At 38.8% G+C, this 22867-nt stretch overlaps 1 protein-coding gene across 1 annotated transcript; it reads right to left on the bottom strand.

Moving 5' to 3' along the window:
- Nucleotides 1-1918: 1918 nt before the first annotated feature.
- c9 (complement component 9) lies at nucleotides 1919-22650 on the bottom strand. The gene is made up of 12 exons (XM_053676968.1): nucleotides 22550-22650; nucleotides 22066-22209; nucleotides 21667-21775; nucleotides 21296-21446; nucleotides 17115-17259; nucleotides 16662-16800; nucleotides 8988-9224; nucleotides 4725-4965; nucleotides 3927-4058; nucleotides 3612-3787; nucleotides 2970-3198; nucleotides 1919-2765 (listed from the first exon to the last, which is right to left on the bottom strand). Exons 1-12 carry the CDS (start codon nucleotides 22633-22635, stop codon nucleotides 2608-2610), a joined length of 1947 nt encoding a protein of 648 aa, XP_053532943.1. The 5' UTR covers nucleotides 22636-22650; the 3' UTR covers nucleotides 1919-2607.
- Between the last annotated feature and the right edge of the window lie 217 nt (nucleotides 22651-22867).

Here is a 22867-nt window from a genome sequence, read left to right as displayed (position 1 = left end):
GCAACACAGGAAGAAAATGTAGAACAGAATGAGAATAGCATTTCTCCTTTATGGTGAACATATTCTTTCAAATGAAGGAGGATGGGGCTGTTTCTATCAGACAGAAATGAGGACCTATATAAAAAATTATAGTCCTCTCTGAATCTATTGGAGTGGCAAGGTCAATTCAGTTGCTTTTGCTGTAAACTGTAGACATTTGGGTTTGAGCTCAAAAGAAGAATATGAAAAGATAGTTTAGAATTTCAGCTTTTATTTCTGGTATTTACACTTGAGCTTGAAAAGTTTGTTAGAATTTTCTTTATATCTGCATAAATATGACCTAAAATATCATCAGATGTCCTATAAGTAGACAAAGAGAAACCAATGAAACAAATTAGACAAAAATACTTGCTCATTTATTTATTAAGGAAAATGATCCAATATTACATCAGTGCAGCAATAATCCAACTAAACGTTTCCTGTAACTGTTGATAAGTCCTGCACATCGGCTTGAAGGAATTTTAGCCCGTTCCTCAGTAAAGAATAGCTTAAACTCTGGGATGTTGGTGGGTTTCCTCACACGAAGTGCTTGCTTCGGGTCCTTCCTCAACATTTCTATTGGATTAAGGTCAGGACTTTGTCTTGGCCATTCCAAAACATTAACTTTATTCTTCTTTAACCATTCTTTGGTATGATGATGTTTTAGGTCATATTTATGGACGTATCTGGAAAGTATTCAAAGCGCTTCACTTTTCCCACATTTTGTTATGTTACAGCCTTATTCCAAAATGGATTAAATTCATTATTTTCCTCAAAATTCTACAAACAATACCCCATAATGACAATGTGAAAGAAGTTTGTTTGAAATCTTTGCAAATTTATTAAAAATAAAAAACTAAAAAAGCACATGTACATAAGTATTCACAGCCTTTGCTCTATACTTTGTTGAAACACCTTTGGCACCAAATACAGCCTCAAGTCTAAAATGCTAAAAGCTTGGCACAGCTATTTTGGGCAGTTTCTCCCATTCTTCTTTGCAGGACCTCTCAAGCTCCATCAGGTTGGATGAGGAGCGTCGGTGCACAGCCATCGGTGCACAGCGGTGCACAACGTCGGTGCACGGTGCAAGCCATAACAAAATGTGGAAAAAGTGAAGTGCTGTGAATACTTTCCAGATGCACTGTATATTTACATGCACATTGAACATGTGCCTTAACTGGAGTGGTGTATTTGTATGCACTTATCAGTCTTGTGCTAAATTTGTGTTTAGTAAAGCTAAACCCACCCACTGAGGATGTATGTTAAAATCAAAGTGCAAACCCAGTGAGCAAAGGCATCTTAATTTCCCTTTCAAAGATATTTGCTTTTGCACCTTTGCAGGCTTTTGTGTTTGAATCCTGAGACATTATTCAAAATGAGAACATGGAGTCAAAGCATCGAGCCTGATTTACAGCCTACTCTGCTTTCCTACTCAAAATGTAACTGGAAAAAAAACAAAACAGTGTGCAGTGTGAAGATGAAGATGCTGTTGCAGCGATAGCAATAAGAGAATTGCTGACCATTCACACTGGATGGTCATGGTGAGAATCTGTCCTATAGACTTCAACTGTCTGCTATGGCTGTTTCTCTGTATTCATGCTCCTTCTCTGCTTTGTTGAGTCCAAGCCAGATGCCAACAAAGAATGTTTGCAGTTTTTCTTCAGTTGCTTAAATGCAGTTCCTTTGCAGATGTTATGCATTCTAAACTTTGGAGTTTGCAAAAATTTTAATTTAACTGTAATTTTACTACAGGAGTTTCAGCTCTTGTTTAACACATTTGCCACCATTCTGCACTTAACATTGTCTGCAGTTTTTATTTTTGTCTGTACTTTTTATGGTGCACCGATGAAGACTTTTGTTGTACTGTACCAGCATACAGTAATGACAAATTTGAACTGAATCAAACTGAATCGGAATTATATTTTGCTCAAAACATCCATATGTATTCACAAGATGCAAAGTAAGCCTTACATAGCCTAAGTAATGTAATGCAAAAGTGATTCTTTTAAAAATTCAAGAATATCCAAGAAAAAGTGCTTACTGAAGATAAATGAATAAATGAAAATATAAGTGACACATACAGTAACTATGGTGCTGTGATGTATGTTGGTTCGGCAATGTTGTGAGTGAATTACCCTGTTGTTGAAAATGTGCTATACAAATAAATTTGCCTTGCCTTGCCTTGAGCTGACAGCTGTCTAAGGCACACCTCACTACTATTTCCCCGCCCCACAGCAAACAGTGGAAAAAGTTAAATGCAAAATGAAACAACAAAAAGCAAAGGAGAAAAGTACCACAAAGTAAAAGACACAACTCAAGAAGTAACTTCAAGGGGAATTTTTTCCTTAAAGTCTCCCCCACCTCACCAGATATACTGTATGTCTACTAAATGAATGTTGTATAAATTCAGTAAAAAACAAACAAACCACTGATTCGATTCTGGCAGGCATTTTATGTTTTTTTTTTTTTTTTTTTTATGTAACCAAAGGATATTTAATGCAGAGAGTGTGTGTGTGTGTGTGTGTGTGTGTGTGTGTGTGTGTGTGTGTGTGTGTGTGTGTGTGTGTGTGTGTGTGAGCCCACACAGCATTAACAATATTCCTCGCTGACTGTGTCTCCTTTGCAGGTAACTCCTGCAATGCCACCTGTTTTACAGGAACGAGTACGGCTCTGACGTCCTCCACTGCAGCTAGACCAGGAAGACCAGCAGCCCCAGTTCCCCAGCTGTTCTATGGGTTGGTCTTTGTCTGCAAACACAGAGGAATGAGGGGTACAATACATCACTGATTAATTAAGTCACTGACTAATTACACAATATCTGACTAATAAGTTTACACAAAGTATGCAACAGAACAATGTTGCCCTGCCACACAGAAGCCTTTTTAAAATATATGATTTTTTTTTGTTAGGAGTTGTAAAACGTTGAGAATCTATCAGTCTCCTTCACTCACCTTTAATTAGTTCATGACGGATGGTCTGGCAGGCAAGGCCTTCAAAGTGCAACGGGCACAGGCATATGCAATTGCCATCTACCTGGGCCACAGTGCCACCATTCTGGCATGGCTGGCACTTACACACACTGTACTCTGCCATGTATTCATTCAAGGCCCTCTGCAAGTTCTCCCTCCTTGGTTGGGCATCAGGGAAGTTCAGAGGGATCGCATTGTAGATGGGCTCAGGCTGCAACACAGAATTATAGTCAGATCAAATGTACATATATAATAATTAGACGAATAAGTTGTATCATTATGTACAATTTGGGAAGAAATGTAAATGGTGCTGTGCAGACATGTGCGCATTTTAAACATAGGGATGAATTTGCAAATTACTTGCCGTGCATCATACAGAATCACATTTGTGTATATGTATTTATGTAAGTGTATTTTACAAAAAATAAATAAATAAAACAAAAAATCTTGTCTATCTGCCCCCCCCCCAGCCAAAAAAAAACAGACAATACAAGCCGAAAGACTTATTAATCTAAAATAATATAAAATGCAATTTAAAAAATTTAAACTCCTACAAAGTATGAAAGTTAACAGTGGCACATAAGACCCAGCAAAGACTGTTTTCCAATCAAGGAGTGTGTTTACGTCACTGTGGATGAGTGCAGGCAGGTCTGAGAGTGTCGCTGCCCACTCCACATAATGACTCCAGTTTAGCACAACGTCTTTACTGAGCCCAGACTTCATGGCTGCTGCTGATTTTGGGGAGCCTCCCTTCACTGCACTGATCACCTTATCAATCAGTGGCTCACTTTCATCTGCCACTGTTGGACAGAGACAGAAGATTTGATTGAACTTGTGTTTTTTTAAAAAAAAAAAAAACTTTTTAGAGAAGACCCAATGGCAGTCAACAATTTTATATAATACAGGTTATAGTTTATTTATGCAGATAGAGACACATACCTGTGTAATCATGTTTCAGCTCTGTACACTTGTCTGAATTGGATGTGCCTGGCTGTACCTCACCTTCAGTGAGCTGGAAATTTAGGTTAATCCCAATTTTCAAGCAGTCCTTCAGCAAAGATTCTGTCTTCTCTGCAAGCCCAAAGAGAAGCAGCACTAAAATTAACTTCTCTGTGATATGCCACCTTTATAGTGGTGCTTGAAAGTTTGTGACCTCTTTAAAATTTTCTATATTTCTGCATAAAACAGAACATAATCAGATTTTCACACAAGTCCTAAAAGTAGACACCGAGAACCCAATTAAACAAATCAGACAAAAACATTATACTTGGTCATTTATTTATTGTGTGAGTGAGCACCATATTTTATTTAAAGAACAGGGATCTATCAAAGTCTTATCTTCACAACACATTTGTGGAAGTGTATCATGGCATGAACAAAGGAGATTTCTGAGGACCTCAGAAAAAGAGTTGTTCATGCTCATCAAGATGGAAAAGGTTACAAAACCATCTCTAAAGAGTGTGGACTCCACTAATCAACAGTCACACAAATTGTGTACAAATTGAGGAAATTCAAGGCCATTGTTACCCTCAGGAGTGGTTGACTAACAAAGAGAAAGACATGTAATAGTCCATGAGGTCATAAAGGAACCCGGGGTAACTTCTAAGCAACTAAAGGCCTCTCTTATATTAGCCCATGTTAATGTTCATGAGTCCACCATCAGGATCACACTGAACAACAGTGGTGTACATGGCAAGGTTGCAAGGAGAAAGTCATTGCTCTCCAAAAAGAACTTACTCTTGTCTGTGATTGCTTTATTATTCAGGACGTATACAAGTTCATATTCTCCCCCAACTCTTCCATTCTTGGTGTAATGAGTCCCATAATCCTCCAAGAAGCCAAAATACTGTCCCTTCTCATATTCTAAAGGCAGTGCATCTACATCATCCAAGAATAACTGAGAGACCTCCAGACCTCGAGACCTCATTCTATATGTGCCTAGTTGCACTTTGCCCTTCACTCTGAAGAAGGACTTTTCCTGCAAAAGGACATGGTGTAGAAAACAAAAAGACAGATCATGGTAGCTTAAAACAGAATGTTAGTACTGTGTATCTGCATCCAGGTTTAAAAAGTTACAACTACATTAATTAATCCATAGAAAACCTTCAAATCCCTGCAGGACAATCCATGCATGATAGCCTGCTATTTGTTTATATGTACATCATGGGGAAAAGAAAGTACACCCTTCTTCATATATATTTTAGTTATAAGCCTAAATAACAGTTGTGTGGTTCTCAACAACTTCTATAATCAAACAAACCAAAATATTTCAATATGTAGTCATTTTTTCCCCAAAAAGTAAACCAACACTCAGAAGTAGACTTTTTCTGTAGGAGTTTATCAATCAATTTGAAGAAATTTGGAGCCACTCTTATTTAGAACTTTGCTTCAGTTCATTGATGCTTGAGGGCATTTGTTTATGCACCGTTCGCTTAAGATCCCACTACAGCATCTCAATGTTGGTCAAAGGTCTGGACTTTGACTTGGCCATTCCAACACTTTGATTTTTGTCTTCTTTCACCATTCAGATGTCAATTTGCTTATGGACAAGTACTTGTGGCATCTCATAGAGCAGGACCGAGCTTGATATGACCATTTACTTGGAAGAAATAAACATTTGTGTGGGGGGAAAAAAACAATTTTTTTTTTTTTTAAGAACTTTTCTCTAAATATATTGCCCCTAGATGGCTAGGTAAAAAACAGAAATACTTATGAAAAACTGCTAATTATTAAAACCTTGAGTGTCTACTTTCATATGAGCCATTAACCACTACTGTGGAGTGTGACATCTCAAATAAATTCAATGCTGAACACAGGTACCCCCCAAAACAGATGAAAATTCCATTTTTTGGCTAATTGTAAAAAGAGTTAATTAAACAGTTAATAGCTGTGAATGTCTACCCTTGGTTTGAACACTGGGATTGCATTTGTTGTTAAAAAGGATAAACCAACATGAAGACCAGAGAGCTTAAAATATAGCTCAAGGTGCAGACTTTCAGCTTTAATTTCTGGGTATATATACTCAGCAAAAAAAAAAAGAAACACCCTCTCACATTCAACTGCTTTTATTTCGAGCAAATTTAAGTACTACAGTGCATCTCATCCTCATGGCCTGCACCAGATTTGTAAGTTTTTGCTGTGAGATATTACCCCACTCTTCTACCAAGGCATTTGCAAGTTCTTGATCACATCTGGGGGGGCACATGGTTACATGTAATTTTCCACTGGAAGGACAATCAGCTGCCCTTCCTGTCTCCCTGTAGCACTGTCTTAGGCATCTTACCTGCAGCATGATGAATGATAGAAGGATTAGTTCCCTGATGAAGAAAAACCTCTTCACAACAGTGAGAATAAGAACACCCTCCAGGAGGTAGGTGTCTGTGTCAAAGTCACCAATCAAGAGAAGCCTTTAGCAGAGTAAATACAGAGGGTTTACCCAGGGGCAGGTTCACCATTTTGGGGGCCGTAAGCAAAGTCAGGACATGAGGCCCGAATCTTCTCTCTCCTGAGGCAACATTGATATTCAATGTCAACAGTAAACGCAAGGCAATGATTAAGTTTTCAAAAGGTCCAAGAGGTTCTCCTTGTAGATATAATCTAACATCTCTGTAGATGTAGATATGTGATCTGGAAAAACAGAGCTTCCATTACTTCAAGAATTATGTACTAACTGTCAAAGTCTCTCAATGCTCCAGTTTCTTACATGATTCATCCAGGGTGCTCTCTTGAACTGCATTCTTCATGTTATCAGCCGAATACAGAAATCCAAACAGAGAAAACAACACAAAGAACAAACTGCCAGGATGTCAGATCCTTATACAGATTCTGTGCCAAGCACAATGTCTCTCCATCCTTCTTTTCTGATGCATGTTCACAAAGTACAGTTGAGGCCTCTACCATCTCAGACAACTGGTGACATAGTGCTTTTATACTGTCAATGCAACATTCACATCTTGTTGTTGAAAATTTTTGGCAGTGAGCTTCGCATGGCTTTGCAGGATTGATCAGTATTGTACTGATCCCAAAAAATGTCACAGAAAGCACAGGTGACTTAGCAGCATCAGCCACAACCAAGTTCAGTGAATGACTGCTACAGAGAACACACAGAGACTTGTTGCTGATCTCAAGTAGTCTTTTCTGGACTCCCTGCTTGTATCCCATCATGTTACTCCCATTATTGTAGGACTGACCACAACAATCTGAAATGTTCAATTTGAAACTGTTAAGCTGCTTAGTTACGGTATTAAACAAACCTTACCCTATGGTATCTTTCTCAATGACAAATCCAACAAAGTGCTCTGCAATGTTTGCTACCACCAACGACTCACAATTCATAATGCGAAGCACCAAGGTAAGTTGTTCATTGTGACTAATATCTGGGTATGCAATATGCAGTACATTATCACAGAAAAGTACTATGCCTTCTTGGCTTTCTGAAGAATTGCATACTTTGTTTTCTCTCCAACTAATGCAATGAGCTCGTTTTGGATGATATTATTGAAATAGTGATCTTTGATCCTCTATTTCTCAATTCTTCTAAGATGTTCACTCATTATACTCCTTATATTATTATATTCCTTTCTACTTATCCAGACTGGTAATAAATGAGGTCAAAAGGAGTCATCAATTGAGTTAGCCGCTTGTGGCCAGCAAGGGCCCCCCCAAGCCTGCAGGGCCCCATGCATTTGTGTGGTTTGCATGGTGGTTAACACCACTACTGAGTTTATGACAAGATGTACAACATTGTTAAGCTTCAAAAACATGATTAGTTCACCAAAATCATATTTAAAAAAATGTAGAGACAAAGATCACCAGATAGTAGCAGAATGATGGGAGGACGAAAAAATAGAAAAGGGAAGGAGCATTTCGCTCAGAGTCGAAATGCTTCAAAACTCATTTGACAGTGCTTTACAATGCTGATAGACAATGATCCAAAACATACTTTGAGCAAACCAAGATTTTTTTTAATAAGTGAAATGTTCTGCAATGGGCAATTCGGCCACTTGACCGGAATTTGATTAATTAAGAATTTTACTCGCTGAAGGCAAAACACCAACAAGCAGGAACTGAAGACAGCTGCAGTAAAGCTCTGGCAGAGCATCACCAGGGAAGAAACCCAGTATCTCATATGGGTTCCATACTTCAGGCAGTCATTGACTGCAAATGATTTTTTGCAACCAAGTATTAAAAGTGACACTTGTAATTACCCTCCGATTAAAACTGAAAGTCTTCACTTTGTGCTCATATTATTTATTTGATTACAACTTGTATATACTGTAGTACACAACTGAAATAACAAGAACTTTGTCAATGTCCACACATTTCTGTACCTGAATTTATTATGATAGGAGCAGCACAATGCATAAAATCATGCAGATACAGGTCACCAACAACCAAGCTACTGTCAATCCATTGTGCTGCTGCCATGATTGGCTAATCGGATAATTGCATTAATGGACAGGTGTACAGCCATTCCAATGACATTTGATATATATGATTAGAATTATATTTAATTATTATGATTTAGTTATTAAATATATAAATAAATTATAATATAATTATAATTTTATTGTTTAGAATGATAAAGATTTTTTGTATAAATTCAGGTCTAAATCTGTATAATTGGGGAATGTGTATAACAGATTTTTTCAAATAATTATTTTTACTGTAAGATTCAATGAGAACAGCTTTGGTAAAACTTACTCTCATGTATGTCTCATCCAAGAACATTCAGAGTGTAACTGTTGCAGTTTTAAAATACTGTTATATAGTTAAATGTTAATAAATGTTTATTGACAATGCAGCAATTATCATTTCATTTTAAGTAAGTTTCAATAGTGTAAGTTTCTTTTCAGTACAAGGAACGGAATTCATGGAATTCTTACATGGTAATCACACATACATACATGCTTATATTGAAATCTTGCTGATTTATAAGTCAATTTGGATAAAAGTTTTTGCTACATGATTAACTAAGAATATAAGAAGCATTTTACTTACCTTAGTGGTGCTGTGGTCTGTCATAGTTTTGATCATTTCTCTCTTTTCAGTCCCGCTGTCAAATCCAGCTGTGACACTCACGGGTTGTGTTAAATTATTCTGAGCAGATGAGTCAGTAGGTGTGAACTTGAAGGATAATCCTATGCTTGTTTGGGAAGTGATATCTTGGGTGATTTCACTCAGCAGTGAGTGAGTGTCTTTGTAGACTTCTTTAGAAGTAGTCTCTTCTACTAATGTCTGGAGGTAAAAGAACCAGTATCGGCATAAATGTTTCACATTTACTGAGATGGGTTATGTTGGACTGTTTGTCTGTGTCTGTTGGTTTCAATGTGCTGTGTATTTATTTATATAAATACACAGGGCATTTTAAAGGTTACATCTGATTCTTTTTAAAGGAATAATAATTCAGTGAAAAATCGAATTTTCCTGGTTGTTATCTATATAAAGCATGTGAACTTTAGTTTCAGTGCAAAGCTAAAGTTCATGTGCTTTAGCTTCAGACTGAAGCAGGGTCATATGAAACTTAGCTTCAGTGTGAAGGCTTACAGTTTGCCCTGTCACTTGTGTAGGTTCTGAATCTTTTATATCATGACTGATTACTGTGTATGACCCTGCTTTGTCTTGTCTATTCTCTGTTTTGTTCTGTCCTTTTGGAATTAATGCTATCTTTGATTATTGACTCTGCCTGCCTTTTTGACTCTCGTTTTCAGATTGCATATCATATGAAATTTATTGGTCTTTGACCTGGAACATTCTAACTCTGCCTTTTGTCATAATAACCTCCTGCATATGGGTCCTTATAACATGCCCGAGAGCCCTTTGTTAAAGAAGGCTTCACCTAACACTGGCTCCAGCAGATGTCACTGATCTGCTTTCTGCTGTAGCTTCCCAAGGTCACAGCTCTAGCAGTTATCCTCAGACATTCAAGAATTAATCTGGGTTGTTAGAGAGGAACAGGGAGCACCCCAAAGTTAACATCTGGGAATGCATGTGGGTAACACAGTTACTTCCGCTAACCTGGATGTTTTTCAACATCATATCCTTGTCACTCTACCAAGTACAATGGTTTACCTGGAAAATGTAAAGGCTTTCTAATGCAATGTGCCAATCTTATTTGCAAACTCACCCTTCCTGAGATGTGGATAAAATCCCTATAGTGCTTACCTTGCTAAATGGGTTACCATAACCGCTGACCTGATGAATATCAAACAAACCTATGCCGAAAGAGTTTTTTTTAATCACTCCAAGTCTGAAAAGGATACTCCCACTAAAGTCAGGTAAACATTCTATTGCTGATTTTGTGCTAACGTTTTGCACCCTCACTGGAGAAAGTGGATTCAATGAGCCAGTATTAAAACCATGTTCAAACAAGTCCTCACCGACCCACTCTAAATGGAATTAGCCTGATTTTGCTCTTATAATCAGATTATTCAACTCGCTATTTGGACTGATGATAATCTGCTCAATGTCATGAGGGAGAATCCAGGGAGAGGGATGCACAGAACTTCTTTATTACTGACAACACACAGAGGAAACAGACTCAAGGAATAGTAAACATGAAGGAACCAGGACAACCAGAAACTAGTGATGCGTGCTTTCAAAACTTCATGAAGCTTCCAAAGGTTTGCGAATATTTTGTTTCGAATCAGTGGTTCAGCATGTGTATCAAATTGAGCAAGTCACGTGATTTCAGCAAACGAGGCTTTGTTACATCGTTACTGTTTCGAAATGTCCATATTTCATCACTAGGGGGTGTTGATCTCCAGGTAAACCAATGAACCAGTGTTTAATATATAATTTGAACTGTTCTCTGGTCAGTTTTATTATGAAGGTTTATAAAACTGAAATGATTCAATAGTGTTTGTACTGATCCATGGTCAGTGCTCGCCTCAGGATGCCTTGTTAATCATCTGACAAAATCCCACCAAATTTCCTGTGGGTTATTACGTAGGTGAGAGAGAATTTGGACAGCTTCACATTTATTAATCTTCATTTTTCATGACCAAAACAACCTATAGTTATTCACAATGAGGAGCCTACAGGTTACAAAACCAAGCTCAAGTAGTTGTCAGATAGATGTTAAAAACACAGCACATAAAAAAACAACACAACAATAAAATCAAAATAAATTTAAAAAAAACCCTATTTTTAAATGGCACTTATAACAATGTGGACAGGGACCCAGAATTTGAACCCAAGACAGCAGCATGCCAGTCGAGAACACTGTCGGCTCCCCCACATACTTCCTTGTTTGACACAAACAACATGTAGGTTATAATTTGTCAACGCTTGTCTGAATCGTTGTCAAGGATGTTTCGGATCAACACATGCAAGTGACCACTAGGTGTCACCGTGTAGAGGGTTGTCAGATTGTTTCGAAGCTTCAACACTATACGGCACATCAACTGCTTCATTGTTCCACGAAGCCTCGGTCTGCCCACCACTACCAGAAACTACTACAAAAACTCAGAAGCATAAACATAACCTAACTTGATGCAATGCAACAACTGAGGAGGAAAAACCTGAACTTATATAGGGCACCAATCAAGCAGGGAAAATAAAACATGGGTATGGTTAGACAGGAAATGAGGGAGACTACAGAAGAAGTTGTTCTGCAAGGACAGTCAGTATGCCCTCTGGTGGCCAATGGTGGAATTGTCCCTAGGGGGCCATTTCAGGGCAAGGAAATAATGCTCACAACTCTCAGCCCGAGGTCATCCACTGTCATGCCAGAAGTCAAAAAGATGGGAATTTCACAGCTGAATCTATTTGCTGAAGACAGTGGGGCACCATCGGGGCACCATACTCCAAAATAAGGAACAAAGCCAGGTTAGCAAACTTGTTACTCCAATGATAAATGCATTACCCTGACCATAAAGCTATCATTTACATTTATGACTTTTGGCAGATGCCCTTATCCAGAGTGACTTACAATTATGTAATGTAATTATGTAATGTTACTAATTTATACATTTGAGGGTCAAGGGCCTTGCTCAAGGGTCCAGTAGTGGCATCAGATGTCCAATGCCTTAACCACTGAGCTACCACTACCCCTATTTCCCTGCTCTTGTTGACTATGGGGCTGCAGGGAATTTTATGGATGAAAATGTGGCAAAAATATTGAATTAACCTCTTGTCCCTCTCACAGGTCCCAGACTGTCAAGGCTCTTGATGGAACACCATTATGCATGGGAAAGTTTTCTAAGTGCACCATTGCCCTTCAAATACAGATGGAAATCAATGAGACGTTCATATCATTATCATGTTGAGACGTTCATTCATTATCCCTAAATCACCTAATACATCTTAGATTTACTCTGGTTATTAGATCTCCTGGAAATCTGATGAGTTGAATGAAGGAAATGAAGATGAGTTAACCGTCTGGAGTCAAACATGTTATACCAACTGCCTTTCTTTCAGGTTTTCATCAAGGATGTCTCTGTACATTGCTGCATTCATCTTTCCCTCAATCCTGACTAGTCTCCCAATTCCTGCTGCTGAAAAACATCCCCATGGCATGATGCTGCCACCACCATGCTTCAATGTAGGGATGTTATTGACCAGGTGATGAGTGGTGCCTGGTTTCCTCCAGACATGACGCTTGCCATTCAAGCCAAAGAGTTCAATCTTTGTTTCATCAGACCAGAGACTTTTGTTCCTCATGGTCTGAGAGTCCTTCAGGTGCCTTTTGGCAAACTCCAGGTGGGCTGTCATGTGCCTTTTACTGAGGAGTGGCTTCTGTCTGGCCACTCTACCACACAGGCTTGATTGGTGGAGTGCTGCAGAGATGGTTGTTCTTCTGGAAGGTTCTCCTCTCTCCACAGAGACATGCTGGAGCTCTATCAGAGTGACCATCGGGTTTTTGGTCACCTTCCTGACTAAGGCCCTTCTCCGCCGATCGCTCAGTTTGGCTGGGCGGCCAGCTCTAGGAAGAGTCCTGCTGGTTCCAAACTCCTTCCATTTACAGATGATGGAGGCCACTGTGCTCACTGGGACCTTCAATGCTGCAGAAATGTTTCTGTACCCTTCCCCAGATCTGTGCCTCGATACAATCCTGTCTCGGAGGTCTACAGACAATTCCTTGGACTTCATAGCTTGGTGTGTGCTCTGATATGCATTGTTAACTGTGGGACCTTATATAGACAGGTGTGTGCCTTTCCAAATCATGTCCATCTATCCATCCATCCATCCATCCATCTTCTATACCACTTTATCCTTTTCAGGGTCACAGGGAAACCTGGAGCCTATCCCAGGGAGCATCGGGCACAAGGCGTCATACACCCTGGACAGGGTGCCAATGCATCGCAAGGCACACACACATACGCATTCACACACCCATTCATACACTACAGAGACTTTGGACCTGCCAATCAGCCTACCATGCATGTCTTTGGACTGGGGAAGGAAACCGGAGTACCTGGATGAAACCCCTGCTGCATGAGGAGAGCATGCAAACTCCGCACACACAGGGCCCCAAATCATGTTCAGTCAACTGAATTTACCACAGGTGGATTCCAATCAAGTTGTAGAAACATCTCAAGGATGGTCAGTGGAAACAGGATGCACCTGAGCTCAATTTTGAGTGTCATGGCAAAGGCTGTGAATACTTATGTACATGTGCTTTTTTTTGTTTTTTATTTTTAATAAATTTGCAAAGATTTCAAACAAACTTCTTTCACGTTGTCATTATGGGGTATTGTTTGTAGAAAAGTTGACGAAAATAATGAATTTAATCCATTTTGGAATAAGGCTGTAACATAACAAAATGTGGAAAAAGTGAAGCGTTGTGAAAACTTTCCGGATGCACTGTACATTTATGGGGTGCTGGCACAGGCCTACATTTGCCCATCAGTGTCACCTGCTGCAGCTGGCTTCTTCTTCTTTCTCATGGAAAAGAAGGATTATGGGTATAGAATCATAATGTGGGAGAGTGTGGAGATAGACTCAGCCAGAATCTTACCTGAGCACACTTTCAAAGCACAACAGAAAACAACAAAAACTTGTGGCTTTCACTCTGTCAGGATAAGTAAGTGCACATCTCTCCCAGTTTTGGACATACAGGAATTCACTGAACCCAGAGGTTAGTGGAGAATCAATTCTGGTGGAGGACTCTGAAGCATAATGTACAACAGTGTGTCAAAACTTGTGCAGTCTGTGTCCAGACCTGGACCTCCCACCAACTACCCATCAGACTTCTTGAACCCATTCTATTACCCCAGTGATCCTGGTCACATGTTGTCAATGACTTCATTGCTGACCTCCCGACATCTCAAGGTAACATGACCTTATTTACTTAGGTACTTACTTACAATACTTACTATTATTGACTGCTTTTCCAAGGCATGTCAGCTCATTTCTCTGCCTAAACTCCCCACTGCTATGGAAACTGCAGAAGTAATACTCAAGGAAATCTTCAGATTCTATGGCTTCCCAGAGGATGTTGTCTCTGACAGGGGGTTCAATTTATGCCCCATGTTTGGCATGTTTTTTGTAAACAACTGAACATTACTATCAGTTTCACCTCAAGCTACCAACTACAATACAGTGATCAGACCGAGAGGCTGAATCAAGAGATTTGGAGGTTTCTTTGGAGGTTTCTTCCTAATGTGCTAAGAACCAGCAGGACTGGAGCTGATACCTGCCATGGGTGGAATAAGCACAGAACTCCCAGGTCCACTTCTTGACAGACCTCACTGCCTTTCAGTGTGTCTTGTGTACTTGTCTTGTGTTCTATGTACAGAAGCATCTAGCAGGACGTCATCAGCTCATTGGACCTTCACTGGACCTTCAAAGTCCTTAGAGGCTCTGATATACTTCGTTTTTTCATGCATACGTCGTATGCATAGCCTTTCAAAGTATACTCCATTTGACATGTACGTGTACAGATACGGTTGATGCATGCACATTACGACAACTTGCACTACCCCTCCTGGCCTGGAGTCAGTAAATAGCATTAAAGTAGGTCTTTTGTTGTGAAGGATGACAACAAAGAAGAATCACAACAACACAAAGAAAAATTTTTTTAAATCAGTAAATATATTTCCTATGAGGTTATTCACATGAAATTTTCAACAGACATCAGTTTTAACTCAAGAAATCTCGTCTACACTCAGACTACACTCTCCCAGTATTTCATAGGCTTGTCCAAATGAGTTGTAGCAAACTTTAAACAAGCTTCGACATGCCTTTTCTTTAGTAACGGAGTCTTGCGGGGTGAGCATTAGCAGTGGAGTGCATTGCCTATTGTTTTCTCTGTGACGATGGCACCTGCTGCCTCCAAGCGTTTCTGGAGCTCTTTCTGAGTGCTTCTTGGCTCTTGGGCTACTCTTCTGACTATTCTTCTGACTCCCTAGCCAGGAATCTTGTGAGGAGCTCCTGTGTGTGGCTGTTTGATGACAGAGTGATACTGCTTCCACTTGTGGATAATGTCCCCAATGGTGCTTACTGGAGGATTCAGAAGATTTTAAATATGTCTGTATTCGATTCCATCAATATTCGATTCCATATGTTTTGCAACAATAAGGTTGTGAAGGTCTTGGGAGAGCTCTTTGCTTTTATCCATCATGAGATGTTTCTTGTGTGAAACCTTGGTAACGAAAAACCTTTTTATAGACCATCAATTTACTAACCCAGCTGATATTAATTTGCACAGATAGAGGGTATAATTACTTATGGATTTCAGCTGCTTCCTTGCCTTACCTTGCCTTTGAGAACTGTTTTTTCTTAGCCTGCTTTTTTTCTGTCATTCCACTTTATTACATATAACTTTATTTATGGACTTTAATGTTGTGAATTCTTTATATTTCCGGATTTCTTGAGTTAATACTGATGTCTGGTAAAATTTCATGTGAATAGCCTCATATGAAATATATTTACTGAAAGAAATGTTGATGCTGTACAAATCCTTATACACTTTAAGGCTAGAATTATACAAATGCGGGTACTTTCTCGTTTCGTTTCTGTCTTTTCCATTTATTCTAGGGTTTTTTTCAACTACCTTGACAATCATTGGCCCTGGGTCACTGTCGCCACTTTGTGGAACAACTAAATAGTGCAAAAGAATTAATGCACATGTGCGATCTGCACATACAAAGTACGCGCGGTTAGAAAAATCAGGTGGCGCACATACAGTATGTGCGAAATTTGCGTCGCATGCTTTTGAAGCATGCTTTCTACTTAAAAGTGAATCCAATATCAACAAAGTAGAACTCCCACCATATTACCATAGTGAACCAACTTTCCATATCTCACTACTCAAACCCTGTCGCTCTGTACCATCTCACCAGGTACCCAAAGTTAAACATATTGGAGATTGAGGGAGCACCTGCATACAGTGTCAGAAAACTCCTCAACTCCAAGTTCTAGGGTAACACAATGCACTAACTGGTTGCCTGCGAGGGACACAGGCCTAAGGAACTATCATGGATCCCTTCTAAGGACATTCATGGGCCCTCCCCTGATCTCAGACTTATACTTCCAGAACATCGTGATCATCCTTCCCCTAGACGCAAATGAAGACCCCACTGCAGATTTGGCTCGGCTTCAAGAGCCACCTGTAACATCCAGTCCAAATAAATTCCTGCCAGAGGGTGCCCTCTCCCAGTTTTGAATGTTTTATATATTACACATTTACATTTGATTTTTCACAAAATCATTCCTTTAGAACGAATGTACCTCATAGTTAATGACAGCAACATTCCAGGGCAGCCTGTTGTAGCTCAATGTGGATGGCTCCTTGACACGGTCACATATTCCATTATATACTTTGTTATTAAATGGGTTCATGCGAGGGCCTGTGCCTAGAATGTTGATGCTGTTGGGTGAAAGCAGAGATCTATTTAGCACATTTACAGTATGTGTAGGACATGTGATCAACAAGTAATATAATTCTAGACTATTATGTTGTACATATTTTTCAATGGGTTTTGATGTTTTTGTTCTTCGTTCTATTCTGAGAGCAAAAAAAACACTTTCAATTGTAAGAGCATATTTGGTATGTATGCTGTCACATTTCTGTTATATCCTGCTGGATTCTGATTCATATTGCTTGTTGTTTCCACCCTGGTGTATGTCCTACTTATGTTCTAAATACAGTTGTCATATGTTCTACTGTTATTTGCTGCTTACCCGTATCCTGCATCCAGACCGATGTCTGACTCAGACACGGCCACATTGCCACATGGAGAGCGGATCTTATTACACTCATCCTCATCAGTTGAGTCATCACAGTCATTGTCCCCATTGCAGACCAACCGCCTTTTAATACAGAAGCCTGTGTGTTGAGACAGTGAGAGAGGATAAGGAATCTAGCATGCCTTAAGCTGATCAATCTTCTAGGCTGGATAATTAAAAGAATACTCTGCTGTTTATTTCAACCTAAACTGTATCTACTTCACCCGTGGCATCTTTGCAATTAACACAGACAAGTATTTTGATACAGTTGCCTGTACTGAAAAAAATTGAAAAAAAAAAAACACAAAAATTGCTTACTCAGAACTCACTCATAATAGAAAAATGAGGTCTTTGTACTTAGGGTTTGTCACGATCTCGCCAGCAGAGGGCGCTACGGTGATGGCATGCACGAGCAGCTGGAGAGCGCGTGCACGTGCATGAAGTGCGCATGGACGCTAATACTGTGTTTACAATTGACATGTGCACTTGTTTTGGTTCCTGTCCTATCTATGGCATAAACACTCATTTAACTATGGCAGGAACACTCTTCTAACTAGAGCATGAACCTGGGAACAGGAAACTAGACAGAGCATGGACACATTACCGCCTGGCACCATTATACATTCCGTCTTTTCCTATAATCCATCATTAATCTACGCAAATTCTGCCCGTCGTGCGCAGCAACGCGAGGGGTTTAAATAACCAGTCACAATTACCTTGCTGACATCTGTTAACATTTCACAACACAATCCTGTCCTGTTAGAAGAGTGTTCCTGCCATAGTTAGAGCGATCCTGCAATAGGTAGAGTGTTCCTTCCCTAGTTAGAGTGTTCCTGCCATATGTAATTTCCGGACTATAAGCTGCTACTTTTTTCACACGCTTTGAACACTGCGGCTTAAACAATGACGCGGCTAATTTATGGATTTTAACGAGCTAACGCGCTTCATGCTGCCAAAACATTTAGCCTCGTCACATCGGACCAATGAAATTACTGAACAGGTCACAGTGGATTCAGTGGTTCAAATTAAATCAAACGCACTCACACTAAATTCTTCAGATCAGTCATTTTGCGCTTCATGCACACCCCCTCATCACGGAAAACACACGAAGAAATGCATATGATGCAGCTTTCAAGTTAAAGGCGATCGATCTGGCTGTCGAAGAAGGAAATAGCATGCGAAGAGCAACTTTTGCTCCAGTCTGCCAATGGATCCTAACAGCGTCGATAAGTGTCATAAAATCTACCATCACCAGCGGGTTTCGAAAGGCTGGACTGCTGCGTGATGAAGAGGACAGCACTAGCTCAAGGGCGAATTTGCCTCGAGACATAAGTGACATTGAGAGCGACAACGAAAGAGAGACTGAGGAAGTGTGTGACGAAGTACCGGTAATTCTGAGGCTGTTCAATTCCGACACTGAAGAAGGCGACTTTAGTGGTTTTAGTGCGCAGGAGGAAGATGAAGATAGCGATCAATGACTTTTCCTGGTAGGCAACTGTATTTTTTATTTTTTTAACCAGCCGTGTTACAGGCACTGTTTGGAAAAAAGCATTTACGTATTTAATTAAAAGTTTAAAAAAAAATCTTTGTGTAACATCTTTCTGTGTAAATATCTCATGTTACAAGTTAGTGGGTGCGACTTATATTCAGGTGTGCTCAATAGTCCGAAAATTACGGTAGTTAAGAGCGTTCCTGCCGTAGTTAAGAGCGTTCCTGCCGTAGTTAAGAGCGTTCCTGCCGTAGTTAGAAGAGTGTTCCTTCCATAGTTAGAAGAGTGTTCCTGCCGTAGTTAGAAGAGTGTTTATGCCATAGTCAAATGAGTGTTTATGCCTGAGTTAAAGGAGGGTTCATGCCTGAATCAAACGAGGGTTTCATGTCTGAGTTAAACGAGTAGTTAATGCCTGAGTGAAACAAGTGTTTCATGTCCGAGTTAAATGAGTAGTTAATGCCTGAGTGAAACAAGTGTTTCATGTCATAGTTGTGTTCTAAGTGCAGTGCTTTATTCCTAGTTAAAGGATAAGTAAGTGTTTAAGTTTCATGTCCTTTGCTTAAGTCTAAATAAAGATGTCACTCCTGCGCTTACTTCCTGTTTTGAGTCCTTTTTCTTAACAGGGTTGGGCAATAATGCAATTTATGAATGAGTATTGATTGCGATTTAGATTTTAAAAAAAAAAATTATTCTTACATAATGCAATTGAAAAATAATGCAATGTATTTGAAACAAAGTTTTTTTAAAAATTAGAATTAAATGTAGATGTGCAAAAATCGTAACAGCACTATCTATAACAGCTAGTTCAAACAATGGTTCTTATAAATGAACAATATTTAAATAAAGAATACTTAAAAGAACCATTGTTTGCACAACTTAACAAGCCCTTCTTTCTTGATGGAGTAAATGGGCACCATGTTTTTTGCGACATGAATATGATAATTCCACCACATTAATAATTTCTTTCTCCCAGGGGCTCTTGTCATTTGGAACAGAGTTAGAAAATGTTTCAGCTAATGGTGCATTTGACTAGAGGTCACAATTTGTAATTCCCAAACTCCAACCAGTAAAAGTCAAAGAAAACGCCCACCCAATTCCTAGTCATCAACTTGGGGTAGTCTCTCAAATACAAGTTTCTTCCATGTTGACGGTGTGATGTCAAATCAATATGGATTTGACGGGGGTCAGTCAAATGTAGTATTATATTTTACATGAACTTATTCAGCTGTCTTTTCAAATTCATACCATTTGCATGTCTTTCAAGTGATATTTCCACCTTTCTTTGCTATGAGCTTATTCCTCAGCAAAGTGCTGCCTGTTCATCTAACAGGTTTTTTGTCTACTTGCGTGCAGTATCGCAGGCTGTAATATGCGTTTATCATATTTATAATATTGCTTTGTATTGGTTTAAAATTTTGATTAGCATTTATAGATTTTTTTTTTCCAAAAATTAAATAGGTATATGTAAACATGTACAATCTCTATTAGAACATTCTGAAAATCGTGTTAAAACATTATTAGAATTAACATAAAACATGTACGTGAAAAGTGCCCAGCAATAGCTGTACTACACAATTTCTACACTATTCTTCATTAAAACTGATCACAATCACACCGTAAACAAAATTTGGTCAATATATAGTATTCCCTCCCACTAATCAGGCAAGGAATATTATTCTGATCGGCCTGGTATTTTTCCTTGATTTCTTGGATTCAGCCAAACAAACAAAGCAAACATTTCAAAAACAGTGCTGAGCTAATCTGTATAAAATGCAAAACCTACTTTTGTGAACTAGTCCTAGGATGTTTGGACTTTCTTCATAAAATTGATGCCAAAATACTCAGGAGACTCTCACACTTTAACTATCAAAAACATGTAGAGATTTGTAAACATAATGGCTGTCACATGCTGATCAATTTAGGTTACTCAGATTGCTATATCTCATGTATTGTATGGGTTTCAAAGTCATACCAGGTTGCATGAAACCTGAAACTCATGTTCAAGACAAGATTGTGAGGTAGCAAGTAAAGCTTTAAGTGTGGTTCTACTTAGGCTAGGGGGTAGGTTCAAATAGCTGTTTCTCAGGAACTCTAGGTCTGATCAAGCTTGTACAGATCTGTAAGTGGACTTTTAATGATGACAGGATTACTTAAAAAAACATGGCTGCCATCAAATTTCAGCAGGTATTTTACAGGCTTAGCATTGAGCTAAGAACATATGGAACATATGACCACATCACACCTATATTATCCACCCTCCACTGGATCCCAATCAAATTTTGTATTGATTATAAAATATTACTATTGACCTATAAAGCACTTAATGGTCTTGCACTGCAATACCTGAGCTAACTTTTGGTATTTTATGATAAAGGTGCAGGCTGTTTGTTGGTACATCAAATAGTGAAGGCTACAGAAGAGGCAGAGCTTTCCACAAGAGCCTTCCAATTAGTGTTTGGGACTCAGACACAGACTCAGTGTTTAAGTCTAAGCTGAAAACATTTGTTTAGTCAAGCCTTTTGTGAATATTTGTTTCTTAGGTAAAGCAGAATATCTAGAGGTTTTCTCATTTGATCAATGACTCATTTCTGTGCTCAAGAGCAGACTATGATTCAGCCACATCAGCTATACTCTTGCCAGTAATAACCTGATTCGCAGAGGAACTCATTTGTGGAGCAAACAGGTAGTGGATCTTCCACACATTGAGTCGTTGGTTTGCAGGGTTTTTTTTCTCCAATGGGTTGTATGCATCTTTGACCTCCAAACTGCCCAAATATTTCAATACCCCTGGAACGATGCTAAAACAAACATGGGAAAAAACAAACACACAATTTACATCTGTAAAACTGATTCCTCTCCTCATCCTTCTCATGTGCTTTTTAAGGCATTACAATCAAGATGATAAATTATTTCTGATAAAAAATTCATTCTGTATGTAATTCACAGTACTGTTTAATATTTTATTACTGTCTGTGTGTGTGTGTGTGTGTGTGTGTGTGTGTGTGTGTGTTACCTTACCATGGTTTTAGTGCAAGGGTCACAGGGCGCCCACATAGTCCAAGCTGTCATTTTACAGTCAATACGTATTGGTTCTCTTACCTCCCTTGCTTCTCTTTTGGACCCTTGCCTTAACGGGAAAACAATATATTTATAAAGAGAATTTCAAATCCTGATAATCCATTCAAATGAATCAAATGTTAAACTTTACCATTCTCCAATCTGACACACATTTGCAAAAGTATTTTATCCTACTGCAGCCTATATGTAATCTAATCTTTGTAAATGTGAATCTCATATTGGGATAAACAGTGAACCATGATACTTGGATAGACAGTTGTCATGATATGCCTCCCCACTCCTACTATATATCACAGCATACATGTATTTGACAGTTTGTATAAGAGAAGGCATACATACATGAAATCACCCACGCTCATTCCAGCAGTTAGCTGCAGGAAGCAGTATGTAAATAGAGCTGTTAACATCAACATCCTCATTGTGAGACTTCGGCCAGGACTGGTAGACTGGTGTCTGTTCGTGTGTGGGGGGTCTTTAGTACATCTGGAGATTGGACTTAGTGTTAATAATTTACCAGAGTAATGCAGAGTTACTGGATAAAATGTAGGCATGCTGACTTTAGTATTATTGCCTAATTTCATGATTTCCCAATCTCTATGCAGTTATTTTTCCAAAGGATATGGGAACATGAGCAAGTACTAAGTACTAAGAATTAAGTATATTACTGTGAGTTTTAAACATTTTAAGTAATGTGTTTAGTAAAACAATTTCAAGAATCAGTTAATTTAATTGCTAAATAAAATAATTAAAAAATAGATAAATAAAAAATAAATAAAAAACAAATCAATAAAAAAAATAGTTTTGAGAGAACTTACCTACCTACCTAGTCTTCCACCCACCCACACTATATGGCCAAAAGTATGTGGACACCTGATAATCACACTGATATGTGCTTCTTGAATATCCCATTCCAACACCATGGACATTAATTATCAGGTCAGTACAAAAAAAAATAATAATAAAATAAAACCTTTTTAGATTTCCAAACAAAATGAACTGTTACAGAAAAATGTATGTCAATAAAGAACTTAATATATTTTATAGTCAACTTTTCAGACAAAAAAAATAATGCTGGCTGTCAAAACTTACCAGCCAAATTCCTTATAAATCACCACAAAATGAAGGTTAAAAACATGTCTTT

This window comes from Ictalurus punctatus, chromosome 28 (assembly GCF_001660625.3).
Source record: "Ictalurus punctatus breed USDA103 chromosome 28, Coco_2.0, whole genome shotgun sequence".
Classification (NCBI taxonomy): Eukaryota; Metazoa; Chordata; class Actinopteri; order Siluriformes; family Ictaluridae; genus Ictalurus; species Ictalurus punctatus.
The sequence above is the reverse complement of the archived record's forward strand: the minus strand, read 5'-3'. Positions and strand labels throughout refer to the sequence as shown.